This window comes from Ranitomeya variabilis, chromosome 1 (genome assembly GCF_051348905.1).
Source record: "Ranitomeya variabilis isolate aRanVar5 chromosome 1, aRanVar5.hap1, whole genome shotgun sequence".
NCBI lineage: Eukaryota > Metazoa > Chordata > Amphibia > Anura > Dendrobatidae > Ranitomeya > Ranitomeya variabilis.
Window position 1 is genome coordinate 832,924,964 of NC_135232.1, and position 20,770 is coordinate 832,945,733.

A 20,770-nucleotide genomic window follows, 5' to 3' on the forward strand; every position below is an offset into this window, starting at 1 on the left:
CTCACACCCTTCTGGCATGGTCCCTGCTTCTCCGATGCGATGGTCTCTGGCGCTGGCAGCTTGTTCCTGTGTTCAGCGGTCACATAATACCGCTCATTAAAGTAATGAATATGCGCTCCACCCCTATGAGAGTGGAGTTGCGTCCATATTCATTACTTTAATGAGCGATACCGTGTGACCGCTGAACACAGGAACAAGCTGCCGGCGTCAGACACAATCTGAGAAGCAGGGACTGCGCCGGGAGCAAGCGAGTATGATGTGACAGCCGCCACTCCCCTGCCGACTCCCTGGGACAATGACTCGAGTTTAAGCTGAGAGGGGCACTTTTAGCCTAAAAAATGGGCTGATGGGTTTATACTCGAGTATATACGGTAAGTCTTGTCTGGAAGAGGGATCAAGTACTTATTTCTCACTGCAAAATGCAAATAAATTTATATAATTTCAACAATGTGATTTTCTGGATTTTATTTTTGATACTATCTCTCTATAATTGTAATGGTAGGTTAATTTTAACATTGACTGTTCATGTCTTTTTCAGTGAGCAAACTTACAAAATCAGCAAGGGATCACATACCGTATATACTCGAGTATAAGCCGAGATTTTCAGCCCAAATTTTTGGGCTGAAAGTGCCCCTCTCAGCTTATACTCGAGTCATGATTGGTGGTGGGGTCGGCGGGTGAGCACTGTCATATACTTACCTAGTCCCGGCGATCCTGGCGCTCCCCCTGCCCGTCACACTGTCTTCGGTGCCGCAGCCTCTTCCCCTGAGCAGTCACGTGGGACCGCTCATTAGAGAAATGAATAGGCGGCTCCACCTCCCATAGGGGCGGAGCCGCCTATTCATTTCTCTAATGAAGCGGTGCCGGTGACCGCTGATAGAGAAAGAGGCTGCGGCACCGAAGACCAGCTGTCCGGGGGAAGGAGCGGGACGCCGGGAGCAGGTAAGTATGACATATTCACCTGTCCTCGTTCCACACGCCGGGCGTCGCGCCATCTTCCCGGCGTCTCTCCGCTCTGACTGTTCAGGCAGAGGGCGCGATGACGCATATAGTGTGCGCGCCACCCTCTGCCCGATCAGTCAGTGCGGAGAGACACCGGGAAGATGGCGCCGAGGAGCTGCAAGCAAGACAGGTGAGTATGTTTTTTTTTTTTTTTTATTGCAGCAGCAGCAACAGCTATGGGGCAATAATGGACGGTGCAGAGCACTATATGGCACAGCTATGGGGCAACGGTGCAGAGCACTATATGGCACAGCTATGGGGCAACGGTGCAGAGCACTATATGGCACAGCTATGGGGCAACGGTGCAGAGCACTATATGGCACAGCTATGGGGCAATAATGGACGGTGCAGAGCGCTATATGGCACAGCTATGGGGCAATGGTGCAGAGCACTATATGGCACAGCTATGGGGCAATGGTGCAGAGCACTATATGGCACAGCTATGGGGCAACAGTGCAGAGCACTATATATATGGCACAGCTATGGGGCAACGGTGCAGAGCACTATATGGCACAGCTATGGGGCAACGGTGCAGAGCACTATATGGCACAGCTATGGGGCAATAATGGACGGTGCAGAGCACTATATGGCACAGCTATGGGGCAATGGTGCAGAGCACTATATGGCACAGCTATGGGGCAATGGTGCAGAGCACTATATGGCACAGCTATGGGGCAACGGTGCAGAGCACTATATATATGGCACAGCTATGGGGCAACGGTGCAGAGCACTATATGGCACAGCTATGGGGCAACGGTGCAGAGCACTATATGGCACAGCTATGGGGCAACGGTGCAGAGCACTATGTGGCACAGCTATGGGGCAACGGTGCAGAGCACTATATGGCACAGCTATGGGGCAATAATGGACGGTGCAGAGCACTATATGGCACAGCTATGGGGCAATGGTGCAGAGCACTATATGGCACAGCTATGGGGCAATGGTGCAGAGCACTATATGGCACAGCTATGGGGCAACGGTGCAGAGCACTATATATATGGCACAGCTATGGGGCAACGGTGCAGAGCACTATATGGCACAGCTATGGGGCAATGGTGCAGAGCACTATATGGCACAGCTATGGGGCAATGGTGCAGAGCACTATATGGCACAGCTATGGGGCAATGGTGCAGAGCACTATATGGCACAGCTATGGGGCAATAATGGACGGTGCAGAGCACTATATGGCACAGCTATGAGGCAATGGTGCAGAGCACTATATGGCACAGCTATGGGGCAACGGTGCAGAGCACTATATGGCACAGCTATGGGGCAACGGTGCAGAGCACTATATGGCACAGCTATGGGGCAATGGTGCAGAGCACTATATGGCACAGCTATGGGGCAATGGTGCAGAGCACTATATGGCACAACTATGGGGCAATGGTGCAGAGCACTATATGGCACAACTATGGGGCAATGGTGCAGAGCACTATATGGCACAGCTATGGGGCAACGGTGCAGAGCACTATATGGCACAGCTATGGGGCAACGGTGCAGAGCACTATATGGCACAGCTATGGGGCAATGGTGCAGAGCACTATATGGCACAGCTATGGGGCAATGGTGCAGAGCACTATATGGCACAGCTATGGGGCAATGGTGCAGAGCACTATATGGCACAGCTATGGGGCAATGGTGCAGAGCACTATATATATGGCACAGCTATGGGGCAACGGTGCAGAGCACTATATGGCACAGCTATGGGGCAATGGTGCAGAGCACTATATGGCACAGCTATGGGGCAATGGTGCAGAGCACTATATGGCACAGCTATGGGGCAATGGTGCAGAGCACTATATGGCACAGCTATGGGGCAATAATGGATGGTGCAGAGCACTATATGGCACAGCTATGGGGCAATGGTGCAGAGCACTATATGGCACAGCTATGGGGCAACGGTGCAGAGCACTATATGGCACAGCTATGGGGCAACGGTGCAGAACACTATATGGCACAGCTATGGGGCAATGGTGCAGAGCACTATATGTCACAGCTATGGGGCAATGGTGCAGAGCACTATATGGCACAGCTATGGGGCAATAATGGACGGTGCAGAGCACTATATGGCACAGCTATGGGGCAATGGTGCAGAGCACTATATGGCACAGCTATGGGGCAACGGTGCAGAGCACTATATGGCACAGCTATGGGGCAACGGTGCAGAGCACTATATGGCACAGCTATGGGGCAACGGTGCAGAGCATTATATATATGGCACAGCTATGGGGCAACGGTGCAGAGCACTATATGGCACAGCTATGGGGCAATGGTGCAGAGCACTATATGGCACAGCTATGGGGCAATGGTGCAGAGCACTATATGGCACAGCTATGGGGCAATGGTGCAGAGCACTATATGGCACAGCTATGGGGCAATAATGGATGGTGCAGAGCACTATATGGCACAGCTATGGGGCAATGGTGCAGAGCACTATATGGCACAGCTATGGGGCAACGGTGCAGAGCACTATATGGCACAGCTATGGGGCAACGGTGCAGAGCACTATATGGCACAGCTATGGGGCAATGGTGCAGAGCACTATATGTCACAGCTATGGGGCAATGGTGCAGAGCACTATATGGCACAGCTATGGGGCAATAATGGACGGTGCAGAGCACTATATGGCACAGCTATGGGGCAATGGTGCAGAGCACTATATGGCACAGCTATGGGGCAACGGTGCAGAGCACTATATGGCACAGCTATGGGGCAACGGTGCAGAGCATTATATATATGGCACAGCTATGGGGCAACGGTGCAGAGCATTGTATATATGGCACAGCTTTATGTGGAGCATCTATGGGGCCATAATGAACGGTGCAGAGCATTATATGTGGCACAGCTTTATGTGGAGCATCTATGGGGCCATAATGAACGGTATGGAGCATCTATTTTTAATTTTGAAATTCACCGGTACCTGCTGCATTTTCCACCCTAGGCTTATACTCGAGTCAATAAGTTTTCCCAGTTTTTTGTGGCAAAATTAGGGGGGTCGGCTTATGCTCGGGTCGGCTTATACTCGAGTATATACGGTAATTATTTCCTTCACTGTATGTCTTGCATTGGTGACCAGTGTTCATGCTTCTGTGGTGAAAGCAAAGCTGAACTTTGAGATCCTGAAAAACACAGAAAAACCTGTTTTTTGTAAGCAGCTTCTTGACTGCCAAAAGTGCAGATTTTGCCTGGAAAAATGCAACATATGAACATAGCCTAAACATGTTTAACCAGAATCCGGAATAGAGTGTAAAAGATAAAAAAAAAAGCGAAACACTTTTTGAAGTATAAAGTTTAATAGCACTAGTCACCATTATAAACTCTGTAATAACCATATGTGCCATTTCTATCACTAGAACTTTACATGTCCATTTTTAACTATTTTCACTAAGTGCTTGTGCACATGTTGCAGATTTGGTGCGTTTTTGCCATACAGCAAAACCTGAAGCAATCCTGACGCCTGCAAAGTGAATGGGAAACCTGAAGTGTCATGCACACATTGCATATTTGTGACTGTCAGATTTGGTGCAGAAAATAATATGCAGCATGTCAATTCTCTGTGCGTTTTTCACCATTGACTTCACTGAAATCAATCAAAAAGTTGCGTTTTTTACCGGCCAAGTGATGCAGCAACGGTGCCTAAATTTCTGCATCCACTTACTCCACATGTACACATAGCCTTAACATGCAAAAGTATATTTCATTCAGTATGATGCATAAAAAAGGTCAATCAAAATTGATGTACAATGCATCATTTTTCAAGTTTGCATCAGAGCTATCAAAAATATCCACACAATTTGATCACATTCACTACAACTTTGAAACTAAACAGGTATAATAAATTGCACATATTACTAAGAAATGTGATGAACTCAATACCACTGCCTTTTTTGTAGACAATTTTGAAAACAAGGTGCAGGGCAAAATAATACATTAATTATTTGTTCACACACCACATATTCCACTTTTTTTGGATGGGGGTTGAGCAATTTGTTCCGCAGTGCGCAATACTATCAGACACGGGCATTGACAAAGATACAGAACTATAAGGCTAAGTGCACACGTTGCAGAACTGCCGCGGAAATTTCCGCTGCAATTCTGCAACTCCTGCCGTGGGTATATCGCATGCGCAATTGGCATGCATATTCCCGCAGAAAACTAGCATTTTGCAAGCATAATTAGCTTGCAGAATGCTAGCGTTTTCCAAGCGATCTGTAGCATCACTTGGAAAACTGATTGACATGTTGGTCACACTTGTCAAACATAGTGTTTGACAAGTGTGACCAACTTTTTACTATTGATGCAGCCTATGCCGCATCAATAGTAAAAGATAGAATGTTAAAAATAATTTTAAAAAATGGTTATACTCACCTTCCGCAAACAGCCGATCTCCTCAGCAGCTTCCGTTCCTATAGATGGTGTGTGCAGGACCTTCGATGACGTCGCGATCACGTGACTGCGACGTCATCGAAGGTCATGTGACCGCAACGTCATCGCAGGTCCTTCACACACACCATCTATAGGAACGGAAGCGGCCACGTGCACCGCTGAGAGGTGGGAAGACTCCGGGGACATCAGAGGGTGAGTATATCACGATGTTTTATTTTAATTATTTTTTTTAACAATTATATGGTGCCCAGTCCGTGGAGGAAAGTCTCCTCTCCTCCACCCTGGGTACCAACCGCAAATGATCTGCTTACTTCCCGCATGGTGGGCATAGCCCCATGCGGGAAGTAAGCAGATCAATGCATTCCTAGGTGAGCGGAATCCCCGCGATTCCGCAAATTTAATGAACATGCTGCGTTTTTTACTGGAATGTGATTCCGCTCAGGATAAAAATGCAGCATGTGCACAAAAAATGCGGATTGCATACTATTAAATAGGATGCTTAATGTGAGCGTTTTTTTCGCGGTTTTATAGCGAAAAAAAATGCGAAAAATCTGCTACTTGTGCACACAGCCTTACTGTTAAGTAATGATTGCCATGTCCCCTTTGTTGTAACATAGAGCTATATCACACTCCTCAACACTGAAATTGAAACACTAAGAAGGAAAAGTCGTGGAATCTTGATTTATTCAGTATCTAGTATCAATGCTACAGTATGTAGACAAATTCGCTCACTCACACACCTTGGCATGTTCTCAATGTGTTTAGTAATGGTTGTCTGATGAATGTTCTGGCATGCTGCAAATGGGCAAACAAATCATCAGGATCCTCTGCTGGCATCTCCCTCTGCAATTGCAGATCAATTATGTCACAGATGTGATCCATGGGAGACTATGCATCCATGATTTAGGCCACACAGGCTGCTCACAGTAGCACGAGCAACATGCGGCCTGGTGTTGTTGTGTTGAAAAACAGCTTGTGTGACGCTTTGAAGAAACGGCTATATCACTGGTAACTAAATCAATCAACGTAATATCAAGCAGTTAATGTACCTGGAATAAAGACTAAAAGGGTCCAGCTACAGTACTGAAAAGACGACAGATACATTTTATGAAAGAGGCTATCCGGTACATAACAATTGATGACTTATCCAAAGGATAGGATATGAATATGAGATGGGTGTGAGTCGCACATCCTGCACCCCCACCAATAAGCTGAAATCTGCTTCGGCAGCAGCGGAGTACTGTAGTTTTTCTCCCTTTGACGTCAATAGAAGTTAAACAGCAGTATTTGGCAGCAGTCACTAAATGTACGGAGCTGCTATTTTCCGCCGTATGCATTGCACTCTTAGGCCGCTGGTGGAATTTTCAGCTGATTATATATGTGAAGTGTAAAAATGACAACCTGATGAATATAAGGAAAGACTAGATGCAACTCTACATCTGCCCCCCCTAACTACCTTGTGTTATTTAGAATAGTGGTGCTTTATTATGTGTCAGAGGGGCTTTTGCACACCCTCCCTTCAAACTACTCCAGGGCCCAGGTGCCAATGCTAACTCTGCACCTCCTAGAGCTATGCAGGTAGGTTATAGGCGAGACTAAAAGTTAATGGCTAAGTCACTATTACAGTAAGTGTATTAATACAGATTACGCAAACACACAGAAACAAATATAATGTTTCAATTCTAGCAGCAAAAATGTTTACCTGAGGAAAAAAAGCAATTTATTAATCTAATAGATTAATTCTTCATAGAGAAACTAGTTACGTATCTTCTTCATACGGTAAGTCACAGGCAAGCACTGGCCATAGCACTTTTTACAACAAAAAATCCAAAACTCAAAGAAGGTAGAATAAGAGGAGAGCCCGGATCCAACTGCTTCCCATTCAGATCCGGCAAGGTCTTTTCATCCACCATCTTTAAAACTTGACCATTCAGCAATACTGTTCTAGATGGAGGAGAAACAATAGCTTCATTAACTACAATTAAAACGGTATCAATTGAAGATAGATAGAATTATCCTATATTATTTACATAACACAGGGGAACAATTTGAAAAAAAATTTCTGTTGAGTTAGGTTTTTGAGCTGATTTATACTAAAATTGGCATGCTGATTCCAAAAATGTAGTCAGTTTTTTTCTAGCACGTCAAGTTTTTCCTACACAACTTACCTGCCAGAGAAGCACAATTGCACTGATATCTGTAATAAGACTTGTTATCTGATTACAATTCGACTCATATAGAGCTACGTGGCAACTTGTAAGAGTAGTCACAACTTTGTCATGCCTATTTCTTATATATTTCATTTTTTGTTCATATTTGTACTATTTAAAAAAAAAACAACACTTTTTAGGTACAGTAGTTTACATAGTTTTGAGAAGACAAAAATCCTATAGTTCAAAAACTTGACGTGATAGAGAAAAACTGAGATCATTTCTGGATTCAGCATCCAAAAATTATTTAAGAACAGTTGTCTGACCTAACTCTTAAAAAATTGTGTTCCCCAGTGGAGGTTTTTAAGGCTTACAGTATTGATATCCTTTAGGGTAGGTAATCATCAGATCAGTGGAATTCCGACACCCCCACCGATCAGCAATTTTCACCTTTGTTGACAGAAGGATGTAAAATATTAACAAAGGCCACCAAACACAGCTCCATTCTCTGTGCAGTTGCCATTTTCAGGTGCTGCAGCTCAGTTGCTATTAAGAGGAATGCAGTTCCCAAGAACAGCAACTACATGGTGAATGGAGCTTCGACTCTATTCACCATTTGTATCCTGCTGCTGCCAAAAACTGAAAATAGCCCATCGCTGGGGAAACTGGGTGAAGGATAACTACTGATTTGACATTAAATACCTATTCTAAAGATAGGCCATCAATATTGTAAGAAAAACAGAAACATCAGCTCACCAGGTAGGAAAATATCTCAAACTAGGGTGCCGTGCACGGCAACCTCAGGCCGGTTCCTGAGTGTATGAAGCATGAGAAAGAAAAACAAAAAGCAAGCAACAGCAAAAGTAGATAAAAACAGAAACACATCAGCAACAGCAAAAGTAGGTAAATTAAAATATCACATTTATTATAGCACATAAAAATCCTAAGAGCTGGCAATCTCTTAGCCTTGACCAAGACTAAGACAGACATCTCGAAACGCATAGACCCAGTGCCTCATCTTTTATATGTATTTTTAATCTCTCCTTTGGACTTTCATATATTTAATAAATGTGATGTTTTAATTTACTTATTTTGCGGTTGCTGGAATTTTTCTCCTTTATCATGCATCAATATTGTAAGCCTGACCAACGCCAATAAGAAATAATTACAGACTGACACCACACCACATGATTTTGTTTCATTAATAGTTTCCCAAGTGGAGATGGATTTCTCAGCTGATACTTTCATAGATTGTATTCATGTGTACAGAGGCTGTTGGACAAGTGGGCCCACAGCTGCTAGAATAAAAATAGTAGCACTATCTATTGATTATTAGATTGAATTAAGAAAAATGTGTTCTGAGCAATTCTTTTCTCAGAATTACACACTAGTAAGTACGGTACTTCGTGGGCTGCATTAAGCAACAACAGTTTCCCTTTTGGACAAAAGTTACCTTTTTATATTTAGGAGCATATTACACTGTAAATTTTAGACATAAGAATAAATGTGAAATAACATTATGTAGTTGGTGGAAGTGGAAGGATGGTAAAAAGTGAATATCATTTAGCTTTTTTATATATTACTAGTGATGAGCGAATATACTCGTTACTCGAGATTTCTCGAGCATGCTCGGGGGTCCTCCGAGTATTTTTTAGTGCTCAGAGATTTAGTTTTTCTTGCCGCAGCTGAATGATTTATATCTGTTAGCCAGCATAAGTACATGTGGGGGTTGCCTGGTTGCTAGGGAACCCCCACATGTACTTATGCTGGCTACCAGATGTAAATCATTCAGCTGAGGCAAGAAAAACTAAATGTCCGAGCACTAAAAAATACTCGGAGGACCCCCGAGCATGCTCGAGAAATCTCGAGTAACGAGTATATTCGCTCATCACTATATATTACACATGCGTGTCTTAGACAAGATATCACTGCAGTGGAACTTACGTAGAAAGTAGTCCTTTTTCTCCGGGTAAAAGGAGATATTCATCCACAATCTTTCCTGACAAGAAACTTGGCAAATGCATTTCCTTGCTATGGTTGTTCAAGTTCATGGAAAACAGTGTAACATCTCCCACTTTGTATTTAGGGCTAAGAGTGAGATCATAGGATAAAAGTAGCTTGAATTGCATTACAACAATCAATATAAGTACACTTGTACAAAAGTGGAATTGGACTTTTCTTCACCAGAGGAAGAAGGTACAATTTAATGTCTGCATACTGTATCAAAACATCTTGGCCAAGGCAAAGGGGATTGTTAAGCATCCCCTGGTAGCTAGAACCTAGGTAAAATGCTCTGGATGCCTACACGTTGGTACATCACTGCACTTACATTAATTAAAAGGTCAGCATGAATAAGAGCCTAGTTGCACAATTGCAATCAGGTAGGTTTCGCAATCCGTCCTTTCCTCAACCCTCACTCTACCAAAATGGTTGTGCATGCCCTAATCATCTCCCGCCTCGACTATTGCAACATCCTCCTCTGTGGCCTACCTTCTAACATTCTCACAACCCTCCAGTCTGTCCTTAACGCTGTTGCCCGACTAATTAATCTCTCTCCTAGGTACACTCCTGCTTCCCCTCTTTGCAAATCCCTTCACTTGCCAATTTTCCAGCGTATCCAGTTTAAACTACTAACACTGACCTACAAAGCCATCCATAACCTTTCTCCTCCGTATATTTCCAAACTAATCTCTCAATATCTTCCCTCACGTAATGTCCGGTCCTCCCAAGACCTTCTTCTCTCCTCCACGCTTATTCACTCCTCACCTAATCACCTCCAAGACTTCTCCCGAATATCCCCCATCATCTGGAATTCTGTGCCCCAACACGTCCAGTTATCCACCACATTTGGATCCTTCAAACGGAACCTGAAAACCCACCTCTTCAAAAAAGCTTACAACCTGTAATGACCGCACGGCCACCTCAACGTCATCGGAGCTACTGCAACCCCCCGACCTACTGTCTCCTTTCCCATAGTCCTGTAGAATGTAAGCCTGCAAGGGCAGGGTCCTCTTCCCTCTGTATCAGTCTGTCATTGTTAGTTTTGTTTACTGTAAGTGATATTTGTATTTTGATGTAACCCCGTCTAATGTACATCACCATGGAATTAATGGTGCTGTAAAAATAAATAATAATAATAATAATAATAATAATAATAAAATGCCCCAACGTTTAAAAAAAAAAAAAGCGTTTGAAGAAGCAACTGAGGACCATAGGAATAGATTTGATTTGTCCAGTGCTGCCACCATCCAGCTTCTCCCTGCACCATTCTAATTGATGGACAGAGTGCAGGGAAAAAACTCTCCATGGACTATAGGAATACAGTAGATGTGACTGGCAATGCCGGACTATTCATATTTATTCCTATGGTCCCCACCTAGCTCTTCAAACTATGTTTTCTCTGACACAACGGAGCATTTCATTCAAAAATATCTGCTTGCAATCATACCGCCAGGCTCTGTTTCATGCTGCAACATAGCATTATGGAAAATACAAGAAATGCACAAGTTAAAGAGGTTGTCCGATCTAAAGCAACAAGTCCGCAGCCACTCTGTGTGGCTGCAGATTTGTGAATCCTCACAATGAGTTAACTGCAAGCTATGGGGTTTCTCTATAGCCCATAGTCAAGTGCCTGCAATATGCATACTCCCGGCCACATTCCGACTAGATGGGTGCAGCCTCATCTCAATATTTCCATAGATAAGCTAAAATGAGAGACAGTGATTCAACATGCCCGCCAATCCTTTTTGGGCCCCAGCAATGCTCCTAGATAGATAAATATTAGTACAATGCAATCACAACTGACAAATTAGCTGGTTAAAATAAAAAAATATATTATTGAAGAACACTTTTGAAATAATTTAGAAAACACAGTTTTATACTTACTTATTAATATTCGTGCAATGAAGATAAACCCTAATGTTTTCCACATTTAAATTCTTGGACTTCTTAAAGCCGGCACTCAAAACAATGGATCCAACCAGGTTCCTAAATACCAGTGATAACCAGTAGTCCTAAAGGAAATATTTTAGAAGATTGAAAATATTCTAAGATGATCTATTCTTGGATGAAGAGTTTAGCTGGCACCTTGTAAAGTTATGAATTTAGCAGTATGCCAGAAAATATAGCATACCAAGTGGTAAAGACGTAATGCAGGTATCTGACACAGATACAGATATAGCGTACAGCATTGTAACAGCATGTACTACCTTCTGGTATACAACACATTGCGGTGCTAAACTGATGCAGAATGCTGTATGACAACCACTGGACCGACCAAGAGAACTTCTAAGCATGTTCCCATCAAACTACCATATCGATAGAAACTTCCAAATATTTACTTACAGGTAAAGGTTCAAATTCAGAATCCACCAGATTGTATGAGCCAGCACCAAACAAGGCCTGCCTCATCACCACGTCAATTCCCAGTTTAGCAGACATCCCCAGCTTGTCTAGCCACCTGTTTGAAGTAACAAAGAAGACGATAATTCTAGATGGACATCTGGTACCTTGTCTGATGCGTTAGATACCAGACAAGGTTTTGATTTGTTTATAATGCTTTATTACACATCATTTTATAATACAGAAAATATTAGAAAAAACATATTAGAAAAAATGTCCAGCACAAATCCAACCCACCAACAGTGGATAAAAATAAATAGGGTTATTATGTATGTAATGAGGGAGACTGGGTAAACTCATCCCTACAATTCCAGACTTTAAATATTTCAACCAATTTTTCAAGGTGGCTCTACTCCTGAACCAGTTTCTTTCTTACTGAGTTATTCACCCAACATTCCGTCATTCCCTCAATATAGGGACATTCTGTCCTAGCCAATTTCTAGTGTTTAATTATCTAGCAGCGAAAAGCAACCTGGTAACAAGAACAGTTACATTGCAATTCCACTGGTCACATTTTAGTTAAAGAAGCAGTCCCACTACGTTTTCAATTCATTAAGTGTCTATAATACAGTACAGTATGTGCATGTAATGTGGTGTGAGTATTGATATACTCACCTACCACTACTCTCTCCGGGTTCCAGCACCATTCTGGTCCTCTTTTCAGTGATGCCACCGACTCTTCAGAAGTGGCCTTCACAATGAAAGGCTTTGGAGAGTCAGAACGAGGCCCCATAGACTTACATGTTAAAAAGACTTCCAGCTCACACATCGTGTGAGCCATATAGTTGCAATTGTGGTGACATCACTGAGAAGAGGAGCAGAATGGCACTGGATCTGGGGACAGCAGCAGGTTAGCACATTACTATACTCACACCACATTAAATACACATACAGACATTTATTGAATAAAAGAACTTAATGGGAGTGTTTCTTTAAATGGATATGGAAGTATAAAAGGATTACATTTGCATGTAACCGACATATCTTGTAATGTCTTTTACTGAATTTCCCCTTTCCATAGATCACATTGAGATCTCAGATGTTCATTGGTTTTAAGAACATTTGGGCTTTATAAAATGATAAAATCATGAATGGTGTGCCAGCGCTGTATTTTCTGAAGGGGTGTCAGCCAGCTATGAAGCCTCTGTCATTCTGACATTAACAGTAGATAATTCACATACTTAATTTGCACTACTGAGAAAGAATCACATTATCTATGAAATGTCAAATACCATTTTGCATGTATTTAAGCATAAATAAATATACTCCATGTAGGGGTCAATTCATTAAGACCGGCATTGTAAACGCCAGTGTTGACTAGAGATGAGCGGTGTTCGAGTCGAACTGTTCGCCAATTTCAAATTCGAGCTGTTTTGGGCGGTGTTCGAGTCGTTCGACGAACCCGAACAATTGTAATACTATTGTAGGAACTCTAGGATTCTGGTAGCGTGGGGCAATGAACAGACATAGACGGGTTTCTTTAGTGCAAATAGTGTATTTGTAACACAGCAGTAGTGTAGCAGAGGTATGATTCGTCAAACTCAATTTGACAGGTGGACACGCCCCTATCAAGATGTATCAAAGTGTGTAACCCCTCCCCTCCCCCTTGTCTTCTAACAGCAGCTGTGTGGCAGCTCCCCCTCCCTTTTTATATAGTTTAATATTATCACTGTATTTGATACGGTGAATATTATCCCCGTAATTGTTTTATATTAGAGTTTTATATTTATAGGGGATTTATAAATGCGCACATTATGTATGTGGGCATGTTACAACACGAATGTTATCCCCGTAACTGTTTTATATTAGAGTTTTATATTTATAGGGGATTTATAACGCGCACATTATGTATGCGGGCATGTTACACCATGAATGTTATCCCCGGGGCATGTTACAACATGCCCCCGGGGCATGTTACAACACGAATGTTATCCCCGTAATTGTTTTATATTAGAGTTTTATATTTATAGGTGATTTATAATGGCCGCATTATGTGTGCGACCATATTACAACAAGCGCAGGTATGAATCGTGGTGTTTTATACGTTTATAAAAAGCAAAAGACAGGGTATTGTAAAAGTAAAAGATATTTATTGTAAATAAACACATCACAGAGACATTGAATGTTATCCCCGTAACTGTTTTATATTAGAGTTTTATATTTATAGGGGATTTATAACGCGCACATTATGTATGCGGGCATGTTACACCATGAATGTTATCCCCGGGGCATGTTACAACATGCCCCCGGGGCATGTTACAACACGAATGTTATCCCCGTAATTGTTTTATATTAGAGTTTTATATTTATAGGTGATTTATAATGGCCGCATTATGTGTGCGACCATATTACAACAAGCGCAGGTATGAATCGTGGTGTTTTATACGTTTATAAAAAGCAAAAGACAGGGTATTGTAAAAGTAAAAGATATTTATTGTAAATAAACACATCACAGAGACATTTCAATGATTCTTGCAGGGTATAAAAGCAGTCGCATTCAATAGCACATTGGTTATACAGCAACAAATTTCTTACAAAAATAAATAGTATCGCATGAATATACATCATTACGTTTCTTACAAAAAATAAAAAGTATCGCTACTACATTCTTTACATCGTGAGCCACATGGTTTGTAGCATCGGTAGAGACCTTCTTTTAGGTAGCAGAGTTCCACGGGTGGTACCTAATGTCGGGGAATGTAAAGATTGGATTGTACGCGGCGTCGGGGCTAGTTTCTGCGGCGTAGATACAGCGTGTGGTTCGCTGCTGGAAATTTTTAGTTCGTCTAAAAGCTTCCTAGTAGTGGGATTACCAACAACTGTAGACGGTATATTTAGCTCGGCCATAGCCTGCATAAATGCTTCCCAACCCGGCGGTAAATTTCTACCGGACAGAGCGTGACTCTGCGTAGTACTACGTACCAAATCCAGCAAGTTAGACCCAGGCATTACAGATCCTTTGAAAATAAATTCAGCTTTATTATTCCAGTCTGTAACATTTTTATTCTGTAGTAACCTGTTTAGTAAAAATTCAGCATTCTTTTTATATCTCTGGTTTATGTGGCTGACAATTTCAGCGATCTCTCGATTTTTATCAGAGGCGGTATTTGACAATTGTTGCGGACCAGGATCAGGAGTGCTAACGAGATTTAAAGCCGTTACTTCTTTTGAGCTGTGGCGCGTATGCACCAAGTATCTTTGTAGCGTTGCGCTATACATTTTAATTTTCACATCATCGGGAATGTCACGACGCTGTAAAATGTCGCTAATTTCGCCATCAAGGCGTTGAATAACGCTGTCGCGTATGTTGGCTGTAGCGCCGGGTCTTAGTTTGTCTAGCTCCTGTTTGGGGACTAGATACATTTTCTCTGTATGCTCCATTATCTTCCCGCGAGCAGGCTTGTTATTATAGGGATTGCAAAAGCTAAAAGAGGGCCGATAAACCCGCCGGCCTGCTTTAGTAGCCGCTTCTTTTTCTTTATGGGCTGCGATCTGTCGCTCAGGGTTCTTATAGCTTTACGCCACTTCTTTAATATGCCTTTTTGACGCTCTTTCAGCGGAATCTTGCCCTTTAAGATGTTTAAAGCAATCTCGCCTATGGCTGTAATTAAATCATTGCTCGCATTGCGCAAAATAGACTTTCGGACCGCCGGGGTTGCCTTCACCAGAGTTTTTAAGAGAGCCCAGTTACGCCGGAGTCTCTCAGACATCTTTACAGCACAACGCACACAGCGTGGAATGTCTGATACCCGGGTAAAATTCACTTTTTAGAAGTGTTTTTCTTTTGAACATAAACAGCGGGCAACGCTGGTGGAAACAAGCCGGTCCTTAAGCGGTGTTCCTCAGGGGTATTAGCTCTCAAATCTACAAGCAAATACCCATAAGGCTCCCGCGTGGCATCCTCAAAAGCTTCTAGGAAAAAATGCGTTTTTCCGGGATACATCTGGCGAGCTAGAGTTAAAATTTGTAATTTATCTCGGGGGTTATTAAAAAGCACCATGTATTTTGTGTTTAAATTTATCGTACGGCTTTTCTTTCCCTGGCAAAATATGTTTTGAACCAGGTAGAAAATGCTGAGATTTCTGTGGTGCACATACTTGGTAAAGGCTTTTTCTATCTCACAATTTTCACTAGCAGTCTCCATGAGGTCATCAACAATAGCCAAATTCACCTTCTCCGGCGGGAATAATTCATCATCTACGAATGTATTCGGCAGACCCTCCACAAATCTGGCGTGGGGAAAAGAGAGCGAGATTTCATCATATAGTTTTTGCCAACACGAATAAAACCAAACAATATTATCAGGTTTCTGAGAAAAATTAGCCGCAATATTATACAGCAGTTGTTTTACAAAATATTCAGCGAATAGAGCTCTAGCCGGGCATACGCTGTTGTAAAACACGCTATAAAAATGTTTGTGTTTTTGTTGACGGTGTGGTGACCTTTTGCGTATTTCCAGTTAATGGTTGCGGTGTCATCATCAAGGAAGTGTAACATCGAGATGTCATAGTAAGGCAGGAACAAATACTTAAAAAGCTCATCAGGATCCCTAACAATGCTGGTACATGATAGATTAGATCTCTGGGCATAATACCCCTGAGGAACACCGCTTAAGGACCGGCTTGTTTCCACCAGCGTTGCCCGCTGTTTATGTTCAAAAGAAAAACACTTCTAAAAAGTGAATTTTACCCGGGTATCAGACATTCCACGCTGTGTGCGTTGTGCTGTAAAGATGTCTGAGAGACTCCGGCGTAACTGGGCTCTCTTAAAAACTCTGGTGAAGGCAACCCCGGCGGTCCGAAAGTCTATTTTGCGCAATGCGAGCAATGATTTAATTACAGCCATAGGCGAGATTGCTTTAAACATCTTAAAGGGCAAGATTCCGCTGAAAGAGCGTCAAAAAGGCATATTAAAGAAGTGGCGTAAAGCTATAAGAACCCTGAGCGACAGATCGCAGCCCATAAAGAAAAAGAAGCGGCTACTAAAGCAGGCCGGCGGGTTTATCGGCCCTCTTTTAGCTTTTGCAATCCCTATAATAACAAGCCTGCTCGCGGGAAGATAATGGAGCATACAGAGAAAATGTATCTAGTCCCCAAACAGGAGCTAGACAAACTAAGACCCGGCGCTACAGCCAACATACGCGACAGCGTTATTCAACGCCTTGATGGCGAAATTAGCGACATTTTACAGCGTCGTGACATTCCCGATGATGTGAAAATTAAAATGTATAGCGCAACGCTACAAAGATACTTGGTGCATACGCGCCACAGCTCAAAAGAAGTAACGGCTTTAAATCTCGTTAGCACTCCTGATCCTGGTCAGCAACAATTGTCAAATACCGCCTCTGATAAAAATCGAGAGATCGCTGAAATTGTCAGCCACATAAACCAGAGATATAAAAAGAATGCTGAATTTTTACTAAACAGGTTACTACAGAATAAAAATGTTACAGACTGGAATAATAAAGCTGAATTTATTTTCAAAGGATCTGTAATGCCTGGGTCTAACTTGCTGGATTTGGTACGTAGTACTACGCAGAGTCACGCTCTGTCCGGTAGAAATTTACCGCCGGGTTGGGAAGCATTTATGCAGGCTATGGCCGAGCTAAATATACCGTCTACAGTTGTTGGTAATCCCACTACTAGGAAGCTTTTAGACGAACTAAAAATTTCCAGCAGCGAACCACACGCTGTATCTACGCCGCAGAAACTAGCCCCGACGCCGCGTACAATCCAATCTTTACATTCCCCGACATTAGGTACCACCCGTGGAACTCTGCTACCTAAAAGAAGGTCTCTACCGATGCTACAAACCATGTGGCTCACGATGTAAAGAATGTAGTAGCGATACTTTTTATTTTTTGTAAGAAACGTAATGATGTATATTCATGCGATACTATTTATTTTTGTAAGAAATTTGTTGCTGTATAACCAATGTGCTATTGAATGCGACTGCTTTTATACCCTGCAAGAATCATTGAAATGTCTCTGTGATGTGTTTATTTACAATAAATATCTTTTACTTTTACAATACCCTGTCTTTTGCTTTTTATAAACGTATAAAACACCACGATTCATACCTGCGCTTGTTGTAATATGGTCGCACACATAATGCGGCCATTATAAATCACCTATAAATATAAAACTCTAATATAAAACAATTACGGGGATAACATTCGTGTTGTAACATGCCCCGGGGGCATGTTGTAACATGCCCCGGGGATAACATTCATGGTGTAACATGCCCGCATACATAATGTGCGCGTTATAAATCCCCTATAAATATAAAACTCTAATATAAAACAGTTACGGGGATAACATTCGTGTTGTAACATGCCCACATACATAATGTGCGCATTTATAAATCCCCTATAAATATAAAACTCTAATATAAAACAATTACGGGGATAATATTCACCGTATCAAATACAGTGATAATATTAAACTATATAAAAAGGGAGGGGGAGCTGCCACACAGCTGCTGTTAGAAGACAAGGGGGAGGGGAGGGGTTACACACTTTGATACATCTTAATAGGGGCGTGTCCACCTGTCAAATTGAGTTTGACGAATCATACCTCTGCTACACTACTCACAGCAATAACACACAAAACAATATACTGATAACCCGCAATGAAACAAGTCCCTTAACCATATACAGCAAATCAGAAGAGTTCTTAGGACAAGTCCTGGGCAAGGTGAGTGTGACGGGTGACGTGCAGATCCAAAACACAATTGGTGCAGAAAGAGTCAAATCCAGGTATGTAGAATACACAGGTAAGTCCAGAAACAAGTTCTCAAGTTGATCTCAGTTTGTGACATAAACACGGGTAAGTCCAGAAACAAGTTCTCAAGTTGATATCAGTTTGTGACAAACACAGGTAAGTACAGAACAAGTTCTCAAGTTTATCTCAGCTGTGGCATAAACACGGGTAAGTCCAGAACAAGTTCACATTAAGGTATTATACTGGTGTAATTTCCAGAAGCTCCCACCGGGGGGAGTAAATAAGGATTAAGTAGCAAACACAGACTAAGTCCAGCAGCAAAGTTCCAAAACAGAGTTCTTACCCGGAGGAGTGAACCAAGGGTTAAGTTCCAAAGCCAACAGACTGAGAGAGTAACTTACATAGGCAGAGAATGTCTGGGTAGAAGTACAGCAAACAAGCAGCTGAGCTGAAGGAGAAAGAAGCAGAATACTCCAGCAAAGAGGCTGACACCTGACCCGGGTTTTAAACAAATGAACAGGAAGTAGGGCAGACAAAAAAAGCAAACTCCATTTTAACAAAGGGCAAAATCATTCACAAGGTAACTTGGAAAACCTGGAATACTGACAACAATTTGCTTAAAATTCGGCTGTTCGAGCTTCTGTTCGATAACTGTTCGTTCACCAAAAGCCTAGCTTGATTTGCACATTAAAACTGTTTATCATTGTTAATGGACTGTTTCAGTGTATAGTGGGCGGGGAAGGGGGGGGGGCTGAAATAACGCTGATCTCCATTTTTTTTTTCTTTCCCGCATTTGAGGGGTGGTGCAGTCTCTCAGCCTATCAGCAGTGCACGCACACACACAGCAATGTGCATGTGATGCACACAAGCAAGGGCATGTGTCATTGGCTGTGTATGTCACATGTCCTTGCCCTATAAGAACCAGCCATTTGCCCCGTCGCCACCATTTCCTCACTACTGCAGCTTAGTGTTAGACGGCACCGCTGCTGCTATGGGTGATAAACAGACTAATAGTGTTTTTTTGGAGCAAATTGTCAGAGAGATAGGTTTAGGGAGTCAGGACTAGTTGTAATATCAGCCCTTTTCAGGGTAGGTTACAGCAGTTCATAGCACTGTTTGCCAGACAGGTCTGAGCCAGTGCTGTGCAAGTGTTAGTCACAGCATTTGGTGTAATCTAGCTCAGCCAATACTTTTGGGCTAGTAGCATTGTCTGATAGTCATCTGAGTAGCCCGCCTGTGAAGCTAGCTACACCGCCTGTGTATCTCAATTTTTACTGTATCTAACCCAGTAAATCGTTTTGGGGTTTGGGGCTTAGTAGCAGTGTCTGCACGACAGCAGAGTAGCCTGCCTGTGAAGCTAGCTACACCGCCTGTGTATCTCAATTTTTACTGCATCTAATCCAGTTAATAGTTTTGGGCCTAGGAGCAGTGTCTGCACGTCAGCAGAGTAGCCCGCCTGTGAAACTAACTACACCGCCTGTGTATCTCTATTTTCACTGCATCTAATCCAGTTAATAGTTTAGGGCCTAGGAGCAGTGTCTGCACGTCAGCAGAGTAGCCCGCCTGTGAAACAAACTATACAGCCTGTGTATTTCAATTTTTACTGCATATAATCCAGTTAATAGTTTTGGGCCTAGGAGCAGTGTCTGCACTGTCCGACGAGCCCTGGTGCAATACTTTATGACGTATAGCCTGGGCCAACGATCTCAAGAGGTGGGGCCAATCACGCTGCAGAAGTGGTCTCAGAACAGGGACCTATGCACCCTTCTGCATAGTTTTGAAATAGTAACGAAGATGTTTAGTGCTGACGATGCCATTATCAGCATGACCAATTACCGTGATTTACATGCTGGAGCACACCTTACACAGTGTTCGGAGTCAGGTGGTGAAACAAGAGGAGGAGGAGGAACAGGAGGAGTCGTTTGCGGAAGGGATCATATCTCCAAGGTCAAGAAGGTTGGCAGCACCAAGGCGGCTGGCATTGGAAACTGGGGGAGAGGGATTACCGAGGGCGCATGGTAGCAGCCAAACTGTTGAGGAAGGTGCAGGAGGCAAAGAAGAAGTGGAGGACGAACTGGCGCTGGGCATGGAAGACTCATCAGATGAGGG

At 42.8% G+C, this 20,770-nt stretch overlaps 1 protein-coding gene across 4 annotated transcripts in view; it reads right to left on the reverse strand.

The window, feature by feature from the left end:
• Positions 1–7,002: 7,002 nt before the first annotated feature.
• Positions 7,003–20,770, reverse strand: part of HPSE (heparanase) — a 60,228-nt gene continuing 46,460 nt past the window's right edge. For 3 of the 4 annotated variants that reach the window (XM_077275767.1, XM_077275766.1, XM_077275769.1), the window contains 4 exons: positions 11,883–11,997; positions 11,424–11,551; positions 9,483–9,626; positions 7,003–7,332 (listed from right to left, as the gene is read on the reverse strand). In XM_077275767.1, coding sequence (XP_077131882.1) covers positions 7,173–7,332; positions 9,483–9,626; positions 11,424–11,551; positions 11,883–11,997 — 547 coding nt within the window. In that variant the 3' untranslated portion in view covers positions 7,003–7,172. The remainder of the gene's footprint in view (positions 7,333–9,482; positions 9,627–11,423; positions 11,552–11,882; positions 11,998–20,770) is intronic. The other variant, XM_077275768.1, reaches the window with a different exon arrangement.